Below are 19602 nucleotides of genomic sequence, written 5' to 3' on the forward strand. Positions count from 1 at the left end.
TTGTTATACTTTAAAAAGAATGTATACAATTTTGAAAAAGAAAAAGTTGGTTGCATCACAATTCTGGACAAATTATATTACAAAGCTGTAGTGATCAAGGCAATGTGGTACCGGCACAAAAACAGACATATCAATCAGTGGAACAGAATAGAAAAACCCAGAAATGGCCCCACAACATTTTGGTCAACTAACCTTCCACAAACCAGAAAAGAATATCCAATGGGAAAAAGACTGTCTCTTCAACAAATGTTGTTGGGAAAACTGGATAGCCACATGCAGAGGTGAAATGTCCAGAAATGAAACTGGACTACTTTCGTTACATCATGCACAAAAATAAATTCAAAATAGAAGAAAGACCTAAATATAAGACCGAAAACCATCAAAATCCTAGAGGAGAACCCAGGGAGCAACTTCTTTGACATCATCTACAGCAGCTTCTTACTAGACACTACCTCTCTGGAGGCAAGGGAAACAAAAGCGAAAATGAACTATTGGGACTTCATCAAGACAAAAAGCTTCTGCACAGGGAAGGAAACAATCAGCAAAACTAAAAAACATTGCATTGTCTTTTAGTTTTGGAATGGGAGAAGGTATTTGCAAAAGACATATCTGATAAAGGGTTAGTACCAAGAATCTATGAAGAACTTATCGAACTCAACACCCCAAAAATAAATAATCCAGTCAAGAAATGGGCAGAAGACATGAATAAACATTTTTTCAAAGAAGACATCCAGATGGCCAACAGACACATGAAAAGATGCTCCACAACACTCAGCATCAGGGAATACAAATCAAAACCACAATGAGATACCATCTCACACCTGTCAGAATGGCTTAAATTAACAACACAGGAAAAAACAGATGTTGGCGAGGATATGGAGACAAAGGAACCCTCCTGCCCTGCTAGTGAGAATGCAAACTGGTGAAGCCCCTCTGGAAAACAGTATGGAGGTTCCTCACAAAGTTAAAAATAGAACTAACTTATGACCCAGGAATTGCACTACCAAGTATTTGCCCAAAGAATGCAGAAATACTGATTTAAAGGGACACATGTACCCCGATGTTTATAACAGCATTATCAACAATAGCCAAATTGTAGAAAGTGCCCAAGTGTCCATTGACTGATGGATAAAGAAGCAGAATATTACTCATCCATAAAAAAAGAAGCAGTGTTCACTTCGGCAGCACATACACTAAAAACAGAATGAAATCTTGCCATTTGCAACAATGTGGATGGAGCTAGAGAGTAAAATAAGTCAGTTAGAGAAAAACAAATACCATATGATTTTACTCATATGTGGAATTTAAGAAATGAAACAGATGAACATGGGGGGAAAAGAGAGAGAGAGAGGCAAACCATAAAACACACTTTTAACTATAGAGAACAAAGAGGGTTGATGAAGGGGAGGTGGATGGGGAGATGTGCTAAATGGGCAATGGACTCTAAGGAGGGCACTTGCGATGAGCATTGGGTGTTCTATGTAAGTGATGGATCACTGCATTCTACTCCTGAAACTAACATTACACTATATGTTAAGTAAGTAGAATTTTTTAAAAACCAATGCACACACACACACACACACACACACACGAGAATGACTATATGAATGAACAAAGCTCTTCCTCCCAATAAGGTCATCTGGGAAGAAGTGACGAATAGAAGTTAATAAAAAGGTGCCTTGATTCAAATCCTTAGTGTGTCCTTTACCCACAGAAATTTCTCAGAAGCTGAATGGCGTGTTTCTTTATATCAAGCTGGAGGAAGGGCCTTACTCAAAGTATCTCCTGATACTAACTTACTCTGGGACTCATCACAGAAAATTTTTATGAGTCTTTTTATAAAAGATAATATAGAAGTTACAAATTTATGACAGACCTTCAGAAATATTAACTTTGCACAGAGGGCTGGAAGGAAAAATTCATATTCCAAGAGTGGCCCAGACTGGTTAGATTATGTACCCGTGTAGTTGTTGCTTCAAATAAAGGGAAAAGAAAGAAGTACTGTCTAATGGAGATGTGACGAGTTGTTAACACATGGTCCAACGGGAAGAAGCAATCCAAGGAGTATTTACTACCTCTTGGGAATTTACTGCCTCAAGAGAGTAACTCTGCATGATTTCTTTCTTTATTCTTTGTAAAGATCATGGAAATCATTATGGAATTAAATTTTAGAGCCTCTTTGTAACCTTTGATGTTTTATGGCGCACATAAACTTTTAAGCTTCTTCAAACATTTGAAAATCATCCAGAGGAAAAAAGACATCCTGGTACATGGAGGTGGTGAAATCCAACGGGTATTTAATCTTTTCTGAGTCCTTTCAAAGTCTTTGAATTAGGTATCATTTCTATTTCCCAAAGAAACTGAGTTTCAAAGGGGTTTAAAGTATTTGTGTGGTAATTGGCAAAGTCAGCCTCTGAACCCAGAGCTCTGATTCAAGGCTGGGATTATTGATTCCTCTTCAAGACCTGAATCTTTGGATGTGTTCTAAAAAGAGGCAGGAATGCACACATTGTGAGCGGATTTGAGTAACATCATTTGTTGACGCCAGCATGTTAAACACTCCCATTACTGTCATTAAAGCCTTATCACCTAGTTATTAGGTTTTGGTTTTTTTTTTTTTAGGGATCAGAGACATGTCTAGCTAGGAAGGTCACAAGTGAAATGAGACTTGAAATAGTTCTAGAGGTGCTCATGCCTGAAATGTTACCTGCTTCTGGTACATATGACTCATCAGCATGAAAGTTTTTAAGATTTCTTTTTCAAATGGTAAGACGTAACAGTGACTAAGAGTGCTGGGGAATGGGAAAGGAAGAAGTGTTCAAAAATGGACAGATGTGGGCTGTCTGAGTGGCTTAGTCGGGTAAGCATCCAACCCTTGATTTCAGCTCAGTTCATGATCTCAGAGTTGTGACATTGAGTCCCACATTGACCATGACCTTGCTTAAGATTCTCTCCCTCTCCTACCCACTTAAGCCCCCATGTTGCATCACCACTTCCTTGGGATTGGGAGGGAGACAAACCATAAGTGACTCTTAATCTCACAAAACAAACTGAGGGTTGCTGGGGGGAGGGGGTTTGGGAGAAGGGGGTGGGATTATGGACACTGGGGAGGGTATGTGCTTTGGTGAGTGCTGTGAAGTGTGTAAACCTGGTGATTCACAGACCTGTACCCCTGGGGATAAAAACACATGTTTATAAAAAATTAAAAATTAAAAAAAAAAAAAAGATTCTCTCCCTCTCCCTCTACTCTTCCACACACCCCCTGTGCTCTCTCTTTCTCTCTTAAATCCATAAATAAAATCTTTTTTTTTTTAAAGAAAGAAAATGGACAGAAGTGCCCTGTTTCTTATTTGAGTGAAAGACTGACTTCAATGAATTTTTTAAAATTTCATAGAAGAGTTTATCACTGATAGACCATAGACCATAGATAATTCAGATGCTCTAAGACAGGCCCACACTTCCCATTTATGACTAAATATAACCCTTTTTCTTATTTCATGGAACCTGGAGGTTTGATGTCCCAGACTCTGAACCCAGATATTCAACAAAAAGTTTAGATATCGGTCTCAACAAGGCAGCCAGAAGCAAATTTCTGCAGGTCCCTTACTACATCGCACAAGGGAGATAGGTCATAACCCAGAAATAAGCACACATGAAATTTAAGGTAGGAAATAAAAAGTCTCCAAATAATTGCTTATCTGGCAACACAGTGCAATAGAAAGGGCCGGTGGGGGTGGGGAGCGGAGGAGAAAAAGAAACCCTTTGTCTGTTGCTGGTTGGGCCACAAATTGGAGCTGAATTTCTGGCAAGAGACAGACTTCTCTGAATCCATTTCTGCATGGATACAATGAGATCACTGAACTACGCCCATTCCAGCCTTAACGTGGTGAGTCAGCATTCTTCCCTATCTTCGGTAGCCTTCCTCGGAAGCTTAACAGGACACACAAGAAGTGATGTGTACTGTCTTGGTGATCACATCTGTAAATTGATTGGGATCTTTTAAGAACTTGAGGAGAATCTTTTAACGCCTTTTCTTGCTTCTTTCTAGGATTATCTGGGAGCTTGCATTGTCCTCACGGCGTCCATTGCCTCCATCAGCGGCTCTTCCAATTCTGGATTGGTGGGTTTGGGTCTTCTGTATGCACTGACGGTAGGTATGGATGAAAACACCTCTTTTCATGTAGTGTTGGAGGTACTTTCTCTAGCTGTTATCAACTCCTATTCATGGACATAAGAGGGGCAGATTGAAATTCGTAACAAAATGACCTCTTGCAAATAATGGAGATTGGGGTCTAAACCCAGCATTTTAGGACACTGTGGATTCAGTTCTAATACTGCAAACTGGTTTTTAAAAACTCCTCAAAAACTATGGTGAGAGCACTCCCAAGGCTATTTGAGAGCCTTGTCTTTAGTTGTTCATAGCCTATTTGGGGACACTAAAATGAATATGAATATAAATGAGATAAGTGCAAACAGAGGTACATGCAACTTGTGCAGGGAAATCGGAGGACAGTTTATGAATCATTGACATGTGAGGACCCTTGAAGAAGAGTGGACATCTCCTTTGCCTGCTTTATCCCATAACACCCTCCCTGGTGTTATGAATTGTACTACATAATGTACACTAACTGTCCAAGTCGTCCTATCCTAAGATATCCAGGGATTATAAAGATCGTTACTTTATTTCAAATGTGTTAACTTCTTTTTGTCACTTGACGCAGATAACCAATTACTTGAACTGGGTTGTGAGGAACTTGGCTGACCTGGAGGTCCAGATGGGGGCAGTCAAGAAAGTGAACAGTTTCTTGACTATGGAATCTGAGAACTATGAAGGCACTATGGGTATTGTTCTGAATATTACTTTGTTTCACTCAAATATTTATTTTATACCACTATTAGTTGTATGTCAGACACATTGTCATTCTTGCTTTTGTTCTCCACTTTAACATCCAGAGACTCCCTTCTCATCTTGACCTTGCTTTATGAGGTACACCTGAAATGATAAAACTATTTAGGCTTGAAAAGTTTGGGATACGACAGACTCCAAATGGGTATTATGTAGTAATAGTTAAAGATAATTATAAAGAATATTACATTCGTTACCAGCTTACACTATGAACTATTACGTTCTCTTTCTCAAGATCCTATTAACGAACCTAGATGTCAAGAAACTTGGATCTTACTCACTGAGATTCTCAGCTTTGCTAGAATAAAATTGGCAGGGAATTCAATACTGAAGATAGAATGATCTTTCTTAAATTCAAATTTCATGCTTAAAATGCATTCTTTTGGGCGCCTGGGTGGCTAAGTGGGTTAAAGCCTCTGTCTTCAGCTCGGGTCATGATCTCAGGGTCCTGGGATGGAGCCCCGCATAGGGCTTTCTGCTCAGTGGGGAGCCTGCTTCCCCCTCTCTCTCTGCCTGTCTCTCTGCCTACTTGTGACTTCTCTCTCTGTCAAATGAATAAATAAAATCTTTAAAATGCATTCTTCTGCCTAAATCCTTCTATAGCTATCTGGGTCTTCAAGGACAAAATCCAGATAAGTTAGCTAAGACCACTAGACTCTTCATCAGTTCCTTGCCCACCTATCTGGACTCATCTCTCATCACCTATCCAACATGCTGTGGTTTCTTTTTATCTTTGTTCTCTCCATATATATTTGAAACAAATCTCCCCATCCCTAGTCCTTTAAGACTCATCTCAATCACCATCTTCTCTTGAAGTTCTCCTGGAACTTTCAGGTTATGCCATCTATGCTCCCGGAGCGCCTTGGGCTGGACTCCATCATGTGACTGCATGCAGTACTGTAGATCCTGATGCTTCCCCAGGATGCAGGGAGCACCTTGAGGCATGACTTCCATCTCCATATTCCCAAGACATTGCACAACACCTCTCACATTTTTAGGCACTCAGCTGCTTGATGATTGATGGACTGAACACATGAATCAACTCACAGATGAAGTATCTTCAGCAGAATCAAGTGGTAGAATGCAGGAAAGACATGATAGTTCATGCTTCAAAATGAAACATGCACAAAAACTATTTTGAAAGTTCTCAATCATTAGGCCTTTGCTCTGAATGTAATTTCAGTTTTAAAAAGATATAGAATTTGGCTCAGTATGACATTAAATTTATTTAAAAAAGGATATGTTTGCATGTAAAAACATATATAAGTATGTGTCTGTTTCTTCCTGTCTCTCTCTTTCCCTCCTTGTCCCTCCTGCTCCTTCTCGCCCTCTCCCTCTGATTCCCCCTATCCCACCCTCACCCCCCAGACCCCTCTCAAGTTCCAGAACATTGGCCACAGGAAGGAGAGATCAAGATTCATGACCTGTGTGTGAGATATGAAAATAATCTGAAACCTGTTCTTAAGCACGTCAAAGCTTACATCAAACCCGGGCAAAAGGTATGGAATTCACTGCCATTTGTTTCATACAGATCAGAGAAGGAGCCACTTGCTCACTAGCTAAGCTTTTAGACATCCAGCCAAGTACATTCTCACTGGGCTCACATAAGACTCCCTACAATTTACAGGTCAAACTATCTACATAAAAGAGAAAAGAGAGAGAACCAGGATAAAATGCACATTCTTTAAATTGTATTGCCGTTCATTAGTCTCCCACGAAGATGAGGAAAATCACCAATATGTGTGTTTTTCCAAATTTCTAGCTTCTGGATCACAGCCATATCAGACATCCCCTTGAGAACTTTTGTATTTGTACTAACTTTAGTCCCAAAATGATTCATTTTAGCTACTTTAAAAAGAGGAAGTGTGCAGAAAAAAATTGGAGTCCATCTACTTTTTGTTATAAAATCATCACTTCTAAGATAAAATTGAATACTTACTTATTAGGCCATAAGATACTAAGTGCAAAAATTAAGCCACGAAGGAAAAACACCACAGCCACATACAAATAAAAAGAGTTAGAATGAAATCATTGAAGATTTGTGAGGATTCTGTGTTTTTATCTTAATAATGATACATAAAGGACACTTAAGAAAAGAATGATAATTTATTACAACTATTTAAATAGAGGTACAGTTTCCCCATGGCATCTTGTTGAAAATAAAAATATTTTTTGCCCATCTTCTGTTTTGTTTTGTTTTTTTCTGAGTCCTTTTTTCTCTGAGTGACACTTATTTTTTAGGTGGGCATCTGCGGTCGCACCGGCAGTGGAAAGTCATCATTATCACTGGCTTTCTTCAGAATGGTGGATATATTTGATGGTAAGTTACTAACTAAATGTTCTCGTTGGCTATGTGGTGCTTTTCCTTAAAAAAAAAAAAAAAAAAAGTGAGACTTCAAGTTACCTAATCCTGCAGAAATAAAGAGGAAAGATTTATGAGGACTTTGCATCCTGCAACCCATGGATTGAGGCAGGTATCCCAGATCAACAGTCTAGAATTAAAGAATGAACACAGAATTGTTAATAAAATTATTAGCTCTCAACTTGGCTCCAGAGATTGTTGTTAATGAATTCCAATAAACTGATAAAATGAAAACAAAGCCACCCATTTTGAACAGCCATAGATATAGGTGGCATTTCAAGAGGAAGCGAGAAAAAGGAAGACTGTTTTGCTTTGCTCAAACTAAAAACATACCCATTTCCATCAAAGGAAAAAAAATGCAAGGAGATAAATAATCTGCACTATTAATTTTGGTGCATGACTCTTACCTTCATAACAAGGTTTAATGATGCGGAACATTTTGTGGGGTGGCAACCTGCTAATCACAAGCATATGTTGACAGTATAAAAAAATACTTATTCATCTACAGAATTATTAATAACATAATACATGGAAATAATTTAATCTTTGCTTTAGAAAAATATGTCCCATTATTTAGTCTATCAAGTGGCCTATAAACAGCTGAGCCTGTAAACTGTCTTGAGTAGAAGAGAATCCAGCAATGTGCTTGTCATCAGCTCAAGGACGTGCTTCCTATTATTATCTGAAATGATCGCGATGAGGATTCTAGTACTTCACATTTTTATTGTACCTGACAGTTTATGATATGTAATTTATGCAACAGCTCTGTGAGGTGGAGGGGTCAGCTTATGAACAGAGATAAACTACAGGAATCGCAATCTCCTTGGGGTTTGGATTCAGGAGCAGAGTAGTAGGGATCAGCCGGTGGGTTAGCAGGTTTCTCTTCCACGGCTAGTAATAATAAATAAAACACAGATATCTTTTTTAAGGACTTTCAGTGGATTTGCCTTAAGATTTTATTTATTTATTTGACTGACAGATCACAAGTAGGCAGAGAGAGAGAGGGAGGAAGCAGGCTCCCTGCTGAGCAGAGAGCCTGATGCGGGGCTCATCCCAGGACCCTGGGATCATGACCTGAGCTGAAGGCAGAGGCTTTAACCCACTGAGCTACCCAGGCACCCTGGATTTGCCTTATAAGCCAGTTACATGATCCAAAGACAGTTGATTGATACTTTTCATTAAACAAACAAACGAACAGACAAACCTGTGGTTATAACTGAACATATTAGATTAGCCTGTTCTTTATGAATCCAGAAACATGCTGCCAGGCCCCATGTGGGCTATCAATGAGTGAGTCTCTTCTTTAGCATTAGGCTTTTAAGATTTTAATAGATAATGTGTTATTCCTGAAAGAAAGTTTAGCTGACCACTTTGTCTCCTCTTGAATCTAAATCTAGCTGGAAAAGGGGCTCCATTCTTTGTCTGGCCTATTCATTTCATATGGCAGTTCTGTCTTTGCACAAAGTGATGTGATAAAATAATCTAACAATTTATCAATTTGAGGAAAAGATATCAAGATGGCACAAATCTCTAATAAATCTAAATACAGTATGGAGAAATTAATTAAAATGTGATATCTGGGCTCCTGGGTGACTCAGTTCGTTAAGCCACTGCCTCAGGTCATGATCGCAGAGTCCCAGGATCAATTCCCGCATCAGGCTCCCAACTCCATGGGAAGTCTGCTTCTCCCTCTCACCTTCTCCCCTCTCATGTTCTCTCTCTGTCTGTCTGTCTCTCTCAAATAAATAAATAAAATCTTTTAAAAAACAAATAAAATTTGATATATGTGTCATAGAATTTTCTTTTCTTTTTTTAAAAATATTTTATTTATTTATTTGACAGAGAGAGAACAAGAGAGAGGTCACAAGCAGTCAGAGAGAAAGGCAGAGAGAGAGGGGAAGCAGGCTCCCCGCTGAGCAGAGAGCCCGATATGGGGCTCGATCCCAGGACCCTGAGACCATGACCTGAACCGAAGGCAGAGGCTTAACCCACTGAGCCACCCAGGCATCCTGCCATAGAACTTTCTTATTTGCAATGCACTGTCTTGTTCATCAATAAAAAAGAGTGAATAATTTAGACAAAAATCACTGTCTTCAAGGAGTTTATATTCTAGTTGAGAGAGAGAGAGACAATTAAAAAAAGATAAGTAAATGTATATCAAGTACATTATGAAGGAAAATAAAACAGGGAACAAGGATAAATATTGGAAGGAAGAAGACCCATTAAGGAGAAAAAGTACTTTTGGTTTGTAGGAAACATGGAAACTGAATAAAAATTGAGAATCATTTTAAAAGAAAATACTTAAAGGGGCGCCTGGGTGGCTCAGTGAGTTAAGCCGTTGCCTTCGGCTCAGGTCATGATCTCAGGGTCCTGGGATCGAGTCCTGCATCAGGCTCTCTGCTCCGCAGGTAGCCTGCTTCCCTCTCTCTCTCTGCCTGCCTCTCGGTCTACTTGTGATCTCTCTCTGTCAAATAAATAAATAAATAATCTAAAATAAAATAAAATAAAATAAAATTTTAAAAAAAGAGAAAATACTTAAGATAGAGAACATACCACTAAAATGTATATTTTTCAAAGAAATGCATAATGATGTGTCTAATACTTAAATGGAAAGCTTTATCTTTTGAGTTTCAACCGTGAACTAGAAAGTACTTTCAATTTGTAAACAAATATTATTTTACTTTTGATTTTACTACAAGCCTGCATTTTTTTGTTTCTGCTTAACAGGAAAGATTGTCATTGATGGGATAGACATTTCGAAACTACCACTGCACACCCTACGTTCTAGACTTTCGATCATTTTGCAGGATCCAATACTATTCAGTGGTTCTATTAGGTAGGTGATGTATTCAACAGAAACCCGAATGTTTCAGGGTTTAACTTTTGGCTCATGGGAGCATTTTGCTCAGAACTATTTTTCAGGTAGGTGTGAATGACATTATCAGGATGATACGATCAAATATTCTGGCCAACAGTTTCGTTTGGGAAACCCTAGAGTTGCTAAATTAACTGATAGAAGCCAGTCCTTTATGTTTTTCCAGGAGCTCTGCTCTTTCAGTTTGACTCCACAAGTCACTTTTTCCTCTGTCCTTGGGGCAGTGATTCTTGGCAGGCATTTCTAAGGTGTTCTACCCTACAGATACCTGCCTATTCCTTATGCATCTGGCTTGGGTTTAGCAGATAATTGAGTCTGGTTAATCCCTTGATTCCCCATCCCTCATAATTTTTCTTTCAGCCAAAATTGCTTTTAAGTAGTTGCTACAATCTTCTTCATGCCTGGTTTATGGTTTCCTACAGGTTAAAAAAAAAAAAAAAGGTATCTACTATCTGCTAAGTGCTTTAAATACTTGTCTCATTAAATCCTCCAAGCACCGCTCTAGTGTTATTACACTCATATTACGGATAAGAGTTTTGAACCTCAGAGAAGCTTTAACTTGTTTGAATTCACACACTTAGTAAGTGGTAGAACAGCAATTCCAAGGCAAGTTTGTCTGACTCTAAAGCGCACCGTGGCCTTACGCACCAGGTCGGGTCTCTCCTTGCGCCCATCCTCTGTTCTCTCTTGCTCCCCTCCTCTACCTTAATTACAAAGAAGTATTGCCACCTCTTTTTGTCTTGAAGAGAAAATGGCTGGAAGAGTGCTCGATATTCAGCTGCAAAAGTTAAAAGTTGGGGATGTATCCAGTTAGTTAGCAATGCCATAGTGAATTGATGTGTCTGGTAGATTTATTACGAATACTACTATTGTGGTTGGTGCAGCATGGACCCTCTAAGATAGCATTGCATGTTCTCCTATAATCATAGGTTCTGTAAAAACGCCTTGCTAGACACTACTCAAGTTACATTAAAGAGAGTATGAAAGTGGATAAATCCACATAATGAATTTTATCATGGCATATACAACATATAAATTTACTAACTGTATTTTCAGAAAACATTTTTCATAACATCATGTTCATCATTCATTTATTCAACCAACATGAATTGAATGCCTGCTCTATCCTGAGCACTGGTCTAGGTACTAGGGATATAGTAACCAAAACAAATGGGACTTATATTTTAAGGAAAGAATAGCAATAAGCAAACATATGTAAAAATGCTTTTATTTTTATTTATTCACTGAATAACTTATTTTTTTCTCCTACAGATTTAATTTAGATCCAGAGTGTAAATGCACAGATGACAGACTCTGGGAAGCTCTAGAAATTGCTCAGCTGAAGAATATGGTCAAATCCCTACCAGGAGGTCTAGGTATATTTTCTAGAGAATACATTTATTTTTACATATGCAATTAATTTTACATATCTCTATCTATAATTTATGCTAGAATCACATAATTCATGTTAAGTACCCTTATATTTAAAATAATCTCCAACACTCATTAGGACACTTCAAAATCTAATATTTTTTCATAGGATGCCAGAGGATGAAACCCATAACAAATTCTCTTCTATCTGAACACTCCAGAGTATTCCAGTTAATACATTTAACTCTTCAGTCTTTTCACTTTAGTGGTACAGGTCATTTTAACTTATTTTGTTTTATTTTACTTTTTTGGAGAGAGGGTGAAAGAGCACGAATGGAGGAGGAAGAGCAGGGGGAGACAGAGAATCTCAAGCAGGCTCAGTCAACAGCCCTGAGATCATGATCTGAACCAAAATCAAGAATGGGACGCTTAGGGGCACCTGAGTGGCTCAGTGGGTTGAACCTCTGTCTTCCGCTCAGGTCATGATCTCAGGGTCTCCTGGGATCGAGCCCCGCATGGGGCTCTCTGCTCAGCAGAGCTTTCTTCCTCCTCTCTCTCTGACTGCTTCTCTGCCTACTTGTGATCTCTGTTTGTCAAATACATAAATAAAATCTTAAAAAAAAAAAAAAAAGAATGGGACGCTTAGTGGACTGAGCCACCCAGGCGCCCCAGTGATATATATAGGATATTTGAATCAGAATATTTCCCTGTGGTCATTCTCATGTGATTGACATGACCCCTGACCCACAGTAAATGGGGTAGAGGATTGAAGAGGCTACTAGGTTCAGAGTACTCGGTACCATGTAGGAGCAGGCGGTTTCTCCACATTGGCAGCCATTTTCTTTGTTGCCAGGAGAGACTATTGTTTATATTTATGTGGCATAATTTTGTGAAGACATTATTTTCTATACTTTGCTGCAGTGTTTGTTCAAGCCACCCATGTAAGGGATAAAACATGTACTCAGACAATCAGTGATCCAAATTTAGTCCCAGAGGTAGACAATTTCTGGCAAATAACTGATGATAGAATAAAACCACAATAAGGAAAGAATATAATTAACAAAACACCAGACGGACACCTGAGTGTCTCAGTCGGTTAAGCTTCTGCTTCAGCTCAGATCATGATCCCAGGCCCTGCGTTGGGCTCCCTGCTCGGTGAGGACCCTGCTTCTCCCTCTCTCTCTGCTTGTGCTCCCATGCTTGTGCTCTCTCCCTCTCTCCCTCACTCGCTCTCACTCTGTCTCAAATAAACAAATAAAATCTTAAAAACAAAACAAAACCAGAAAGTGCACCGTATAATCTTTAATTCATAAAAATGGTGACTATATGTAATTTGGGACTTTTGCTTCCTTGAAATCTAAACTTATTTAAGAAAGCAGTCAGAAAGTAAGAGTTGGTTGAAATTTTGATCTAATATATAACATGTAATTGCAATCTTGTTTTGTTTTGGCATCTGAAAAAAAAAAAAATCAGCCCACAAAATACACCGTGTTTATTTGGGAAGGAGGACCTACTCAAAAACAATACTTTTTATGATTTTAATTAAGTCCCAAGCGAAAGGCATCCCACAAACAGAAATTCAGATAGCATTTCTTTAAAGATAGTTTTATCAACTTCATAGTGTTAGGTTGTGGGAGCAATTCCAGGGATCTGAATGAACTTTCCCATTGTAATTTTGATGTATTGCATAGTGAGCCAAGCAAGTCTACTTGAGAAGTTGATAATGCGTATAGACCCTTCTCCCATGGTATTTAGACACACCTTTAGTAGTTAGGAATATAGGCAATCATGACTCTGTAGTCCTCTTCACTCACATGAAAGATGTATGCACCTATTCTGAATCATGGGCACAGAGTTCAAGCATTACGGTGTAGCGTAAACAATAGAGGATTGTATTTACACTATGTAATTGAATGTTGTTTATGTTCGCTGGTTTCGCAAAGATTACATCAATTGTTTGATAAAGATCTGGTTCATACCAGTTCTGGTGAAGAACATCGATCATCTCTCGCACCCTCCTTATTTATTAGTAAACTTAAAAACTTAGAGAATAAAGGCATAGCACCCAAGGATGAAAAATTCCAAGAATTTGATGCAATGAGAAAATATAAAATAGAGATTTATGACTCTACTAGGAAGTGTTAAAGAGGTATTTTGAAAACAGAATTTATCTTAAACTGACAATAAGACAGCTTACAAAATGTGGACGGAAACCAAAAAAGAAAAAGAAAATGATAGTGAAGATCTAACATTCATTTATCCATCCAATAATGTTTTATTCAGCTGCTGTGTCAGATGCCAAGTGCTGAGGATACAATGACAAACAAAAACAAACCCAGTCCTTAACCATATGGAACTGACAGTCCAGTGGGATGGTATAATGAAAAAATAAATGGACACTGGGGTCAAGAATGTTCTGTTTCTTTTTTTTTCTTCTTTCTCTCTTTTTTAAATATTTTATTTATTTATTTGACACAGAGAGAGAGAGAGAGAGATCAACAAGTAAGCAAAGAGGCAGACACAGAGAGAGACGGGGAAGCAGGCTCCCTGCTGAGCAGAGAACCCGATGTGGGGCTTGATCCCAGGACTCTCAGATCATGACCCAAGCACCATATAATCTTTAATTCATAAAAATGGCATTCATAAGGCAGAGGCTTAACCCACTGAGCCACCCAGGCACCCCAATAGTGTTCTGTTTCTTATTGAGTTCTACTGTAAATTACCTGTGTGATCATGGCCAAGCCACTTCATTTCTCTCGGCCTCAGATAATTATATTAAGTAGTGTCCTTAGAAAATTATATTAAATAATTAAAAAGCTCTCAGGTCTTCCATTCTTCAAAATACTTACCAGTATTTTATATCCTGCTATAAGGATATAAAGATATTCACTGCCTTTTGCCAAAATTAGGATGGCCCAGGTTCATCTTCATTTTCCTGAAGTAAAAATTCCTTTCACCTTTCCAGTATGAAATCTTCGCAACAGTACACTAAGATCCCCCGTTCTCTTGTAGGACATTCCTATTTTTCCCTACTCTGCTCAAGGAAAATGTTAACAACATTTTAGTGAAATCCTTGCTTCTCTCTCTGATGTAGATGCAGTGGTCACCGAAGGTGGGGAGAACTTCAGCGTTGGACAGAGACAGCTGTTCTGCCTTGCTCGAGCCTTTGTCCGCAAGAGCAGCATTCTTATCATGGATGAAGCTACGGCTTCCATTGACATGGCCACGGTGAGTGCATTGAAGAGCTGGGGAAATGCACATGCAAATGACAACTCAGTTTTTCCTGATTGGGTTCGAAGTCCTTAGTGCTATTGTTTTCAGTGTCTTCTCATTTATCTCTCTCTCTTTTGTTTTTTTTTTTTAAGATTTTATTTATTTATTTGACAAGCAGAGATTACAAGTAGGCTGTGAGGCAGGCAGAGAGAGAGAAGGAGGAAGCAGGCTCCCTGCTGAGCAGAGAGCCCCATGCGGGGCTCTATCCCAGGACCCTGGGATCATGACCTAAGCTGAAGTCAGAGGCTTTAACCCACTGAGCCACCCAGGCGCCCCTCATTCATCTCTTTAATTAACTGATGATAGCACATTGAGAATTATAGTAAAGGAGACATGACAGTCTACTGCCAGTAAACATGAAATAAATTAGCTATCACTTTTTGATAAATTCTTAAGGCAGTAAAATTCCAGTGCTCAGTTGACTTAAGTACTATATTGTATTCAAGCATTCAAGTCTTATGCCATGGAAGTAATAAAATGAAGTATGCAAGATCTTCATTTAATAGAAATTGCTAACAAAAATCAAACATTCTTTTCTTTTTTTTTTTTAAAGATTTTATTTATTTATCAGGGGGGGGGGGAGAGAGCAAGCACAGGCAGACAGAATGGCAGGCGGAGGCAGAGGGAGAAGCAGGCTCCCTGCCGAGCAAGGAGCCTGATGTGGGACTCGATCCCAGGACGCTGGGATCATGACCTGAGCCGAAGGCAGCTGCTTAACCAACTGAGCCACTCAGGCGTCCCCAGACATTATTTTCTAAAGCAAGTTGAAGAAGGATTCACTAGAACTAATAATGATCTTCTCAATGTGTTCATGGTAACAAGCCAGAACTTTGTCTTTGAAAGAGTTATTTAAAACTGTTAAATACGCCAAGAAGGATCTGTCTAGAAGGCTGTGACTGAGTGGAGAAAATGTCACATTAAACCACAAACTGTATGCACTAGCAATTAATGGTGTTCTTACACAAGTTAACTTGATATTAAAAGTTTGGCATCAGAAAGGACAAAAATAGAAACATCCACAAACATGATATTCTCTTGCTGCACACCCTAGATTGGGTAAAAAAAATCCAAAAAAGTGAAAGTTTCAGGATTATTAACAGCCAATTATATATGGAGATGCTAATTTGACATAATTTCTTTCTAAGACTAATCAGTTATACAATGTTATATATCCTTCTCAAAGTTCATGGAATTTAAAGTAATAAAATAATTTCTAATTAAGCCAATTCACTAAAAAAGCATAACTACATCAGAATTAGTATTAATTGCTAAGGATTTACAATATTGGGGGTTATTATAATACAGTCTCAGTGGAGATGAGAAAGGAAGGAAGAATGAATTAATTGGCAATAAACCACTTCACAGGAAGGAAGTCTTTACATTAAGACTTGGGAATCAAGTTTTCCTCTGAGAGAGAGAGAGAGCGCATGAGTCTTTATCCAGAACATCTTTCAAAATATAACGATAACAATAGCTTGTGAATGAGATAAAAATGGTTTTTGCTTGGATGGTTCTTTTATGAGTCAAAATCCAAATTCAGGGCATGTGTTTTATTTCTTCCCTTTTCTGACCCAAAGTTAACGCCATTTTAGAGTTTTATTAGTTTTGAATACATACTGTTTGTGGCATACTTTAAGTGAGCATTTCCATGACATTTAATTTCATTTTCCCCTTTCAGTTCCCTGGTAACAAATCTATCAGTCATTCTGGGTTGATCACTAAGTTTTATTTGCCTTTGAAGACTCATATCGAGCCCAGCAGAAGCTTGCTGTGGGGACTGCTCCACGTGGCACCTTCCAGAGAAGACAGGAGCTAGGAGTTCTCAGAAGGGAGGGACCTGGGTGGGGAGTGGGAGGAGGCAGGGGTGCGGTCTTTGCTCTCAGGGACAAAATTGTATGGTGAGAAAAAGGAGTCCAGAGAAAATTCAGACTTTATTTATTTATTTATTTATTTTTGGCAGGAAAACATTTTGCAGAAAGTGGTAATGACAGCTTTTGCAGACCGCACCGTTGTTACAATAGCTGTAAGTATTGGACACAGGGCTGATTTCCTCCTCTTTGGTTTTTGTTCTAAGATTCAATAATCTTTATTCTGGGGCAATTCAAGTATACATATGTTGGATTATGTATCTCTCTGCCAATGCTTCTGCATCTGTGCAAAAGAAAAAAATGAAATAATAGCTACAAAAACAGCTATACTCCAAAAGACTTTATACTGTTTTTTTCCCCCAAGCTGTTCTACCTAGCTTCCCTGATTTACATTGATAGGATATCCTAAATCGAAGGATTCCAGCAGGAATGTCTGTGGGCATTTTTTTTTCCCCTACCAGATTTGGTTGGTAGTTCATATGGGATCATTCTCTTTTCAATAATATAATCATCTGATGAGCTGTTTCAGAAGCAAAATTCTTCAACATGACTACCAGTTCTGCTACCACTTACACTCAATTTCTGTTCCTATTCACGTAAATGTTTAAAAAAATGACATCACAGCTGAGGCAGATACATTCTCTGAGCACCAATCCAACTGAAGAATTGCCCAAACCTTTGTATTTGTAATCGCTTACTTACAGTAGGCCGTGGTTTCTTCTCTTTGCAGATGGAAGGATTCTTGTTTACATTCAGGCTTAATGTTTAACAAGAACTTTTTTAAATGAATCACCTGGACATTTACCCTCTTGCTGATTCTTGTCTTTCCATTTCTCTTTTCTCTCCAGCACCGTGTCTCTTCTATTTTGGATTCAGGTCTTGTTTTAGTCTTCTCTGAGGGTATTTTAGTGGAGTGTGATACTGTTCCAAATTTGCTCGCCCACAAGAATGGCCTCTTTTCCACTTTGGTGATGACCCACAAGTAGACCGTCATCAGCTACTCTGCCAACTGTCCCATTCTCTGGTAGTTATCTTAAGGGAATCCTCTCAGCCAGGCAGAGCTAATGCAATGACTAAAGGGGGTGGTGGGGTGAGGGAGCGACATACATGGTATTCTCACATAAATCAGCTCAACCAGCTGCTTCAGTTACGTCCAATATGGAATGAGACGCATGCATACTTTTCTTACATGTATAGGCGAGAGAGGATTTACCGAAACCCAAGAACCAGATTTACCTCTGTTAAGACAGAGGACCTTAAGAAAACCAATTTCACTCTTTTTGGGGGGATATGTTGTATGTGTCCTTAAAAATACTGTACCTGTTCTTTACCTGTCCTAGAAATTGCATTTTTTCAATTTACAGAATTATTTAGGTTTAACTGTTGAATATTGGAACCTATGCATGGAGTGCTGGCTTATGCTTTCATTTTTGTGAATGATGCATGGAGAAAGAGCACCCTTGGAAGTGCAACTCTTTTAAAGTGGTAGGAAATGATTCCCTTCAGGGCCCACCTTCTGTACACTGGGCCTAAGTAAAGAAAAAGCCACTTTTCTCCCACTTTCCAGAAAACTCTGCTCTGGAGGAGTTACCAGATTAAGTCATTCATCCTAGACTGTGAATGATTTAATGGGTGAGAGAATTGGTTAACTTGAAACAACAGTTCTCTAATATTTTCAAGAATTTTCTCACTGGAAAAGGTAGGGAGGTATTTGGGGGAGGGGAGGAGAACGAACAGGTAAAGTGGGAGAGAAGCAGACCTTCGTCTACTGAAAAGACTAATTTTCTCTCTACTCAAAAGACTAGTTTTCTATCTTCTGCATGAAGCATGGTATTGTTGAATGGCCCCATTTAGTTTATACCTGGAAGATCGCTTGAGCATAATTTGTATTTTTAACCAAAAAATTATGTTCTCTTTCTTGTCCACCTGCATTCACTGGACACTCTTCCATAGACCTCTGTATCTTCCACTCATTTTTCATTTCAAGACCATTGATGTGGGGGTGACCACTAGGATACTTCCCCACGGGAAAACAGAAAGCTGTGGGTAGGATGAATTACCAGGCTCTTAACAGAGAGAGAGCACCAGCAGCCTGTGGTAGAGACCTTGTAGAAGGATTCTCAGCTCTGTTAAACAGTAACTGTTCTTTCTTTCCTGCTAAAAGCTATTTTGTTAATTTTGTTAACTACAACTGAAAATTGTGAAAGAACTTGAAAAGATAACTTTCTCTGGCTTCTTAAAGGATGTCTTAGTGCACCAAAACAGTGCATGGCATTTATTTATGAAAGTGATTTTTTTCTACTTACCATTGATTAGATTAATTTCTCTAGAGTATTTTGAAAATTGCATCAGTGCCCTTATAATTGACACTACACTTTCTCAAGCAAAAAAATAATTTGGATTAATTGAATAAGCACCACATATATTCCTTTCTATTGGCCAAGATTTTTCCATGTTTTTCTTTTTCTTTTCTTTCTTTTTTTTTTTTTTTTAGATTTTATTTATTTATTTGACAGAAAGAGGGAGCACAGGCAGGGGAGTGGGAGAGGGAAAAGCAGACTACCTACCAAGCAGGGAGCCTGATGCAGGGCTCGATCTCAGGAGCCTGGGATCATGACCCAAGCCCAAGGTCGATGCTTAATGACTGAGCCACCCAGGCGCCCCTTTATTTTTATTTCTTAAATAAACATTATTTTAGTATAATAAGGCAATGTTTATAACATTCTATTTAGGGATTTAGAGGCCAGATTCTTTTTTTACCATCGTGATATGGTTATTGAAGAATTAATCTTTTTTGGAGGGAAAATATACAACAGATATTAAACAGTTTATTAACCTTAAGTTTATTTTTGTTTCTAAATGCATGGGTATACAAGTGACTCTGGTCTTCTCTCAAAGATAAATAAACATTATCCTGCAAATTTGGCAATTCATAAATATGTATCAT

The 19602-nt window shown here is 38.5% G+C and overlaps 1 protein-coding gene and 1 long non-coding RNA gene across 15 annotated transcripts in view; one reads left to right on the forward strand and one right to left on the reverse strand.

Moving 5' to 3' along the window:
• The window catches only part of ABCC9 (ATP binding cassette subfamily C member 9), a 137175-nt gene that overhangs the window by 113167 nt on the left and 4406 nt on the right, over window positions 1-19602 (forward strand). For 12 of the 14 annotated variants that reach the window (XM_032347696.1, XM_032347695.1, XM_032347694.1 and 9 more), the window contains 8 exons: window positions 4049-4150; window positions 4722-4842; window positions 6275-6405; window positions 7148-7226; window positions 9996-10104; window positions 11416-11519; window positions 14609-14742; window positions 16748-16810. In XM_032347696.1, the coding sequence (XP_032203587.1) occupies window positions 4049-4150; window positions 4722-4842; window positions 6275-6405; window positions 7148-7226; window positions 9996-10104; window positions 11416-11519; window positions 14609-14742; window positions 16748-16810 (843 nt within the window). Of the gene's footprint in view, window positions 1-4048; window positions 4151-4721; window positions 4843-6274; window positions 6406-7147; window positions 7227-9995; window positions 10105-11415; window positions 11520-14608; window positions 14743-16747; window positions 16811-17503; window positions 17680-19602 lie in introns of all 14 variants that reach the window. The other 2 variants (XM_032347705.1, XM_032347707.1) reach the window with 1 other exon arrangement.
• The window catches only part of LOC116593424, a 32485-nt gene continuing 20070 nt past the window's right edge, over window positions 7188-19602 (reverse strand). Inside the window, exon 3 of the long non-coding RNA XR_004286899.1 lies at window positions 7188-7271. This is a non-coding gene — a long non-coding RNA (uncharacterized LOC116593424). The remainder of the gene's footprint in view (window positions 7272-19602) is intronic.

This window comes from Mustela erminea, chromosome 6 (genome assembly GCF_009829155.1).
Source record: "Mustela erminea isolate mMusErm1 chromosome 6, mMusErm1.Pri, whole genome shotgun sequence".
Taxonomy (NCBI): Eukaryota; Metazoa; Chordata; class Mammalia; order Carnivora; family Mustelidae; genus Mustela; species Mustela erminea.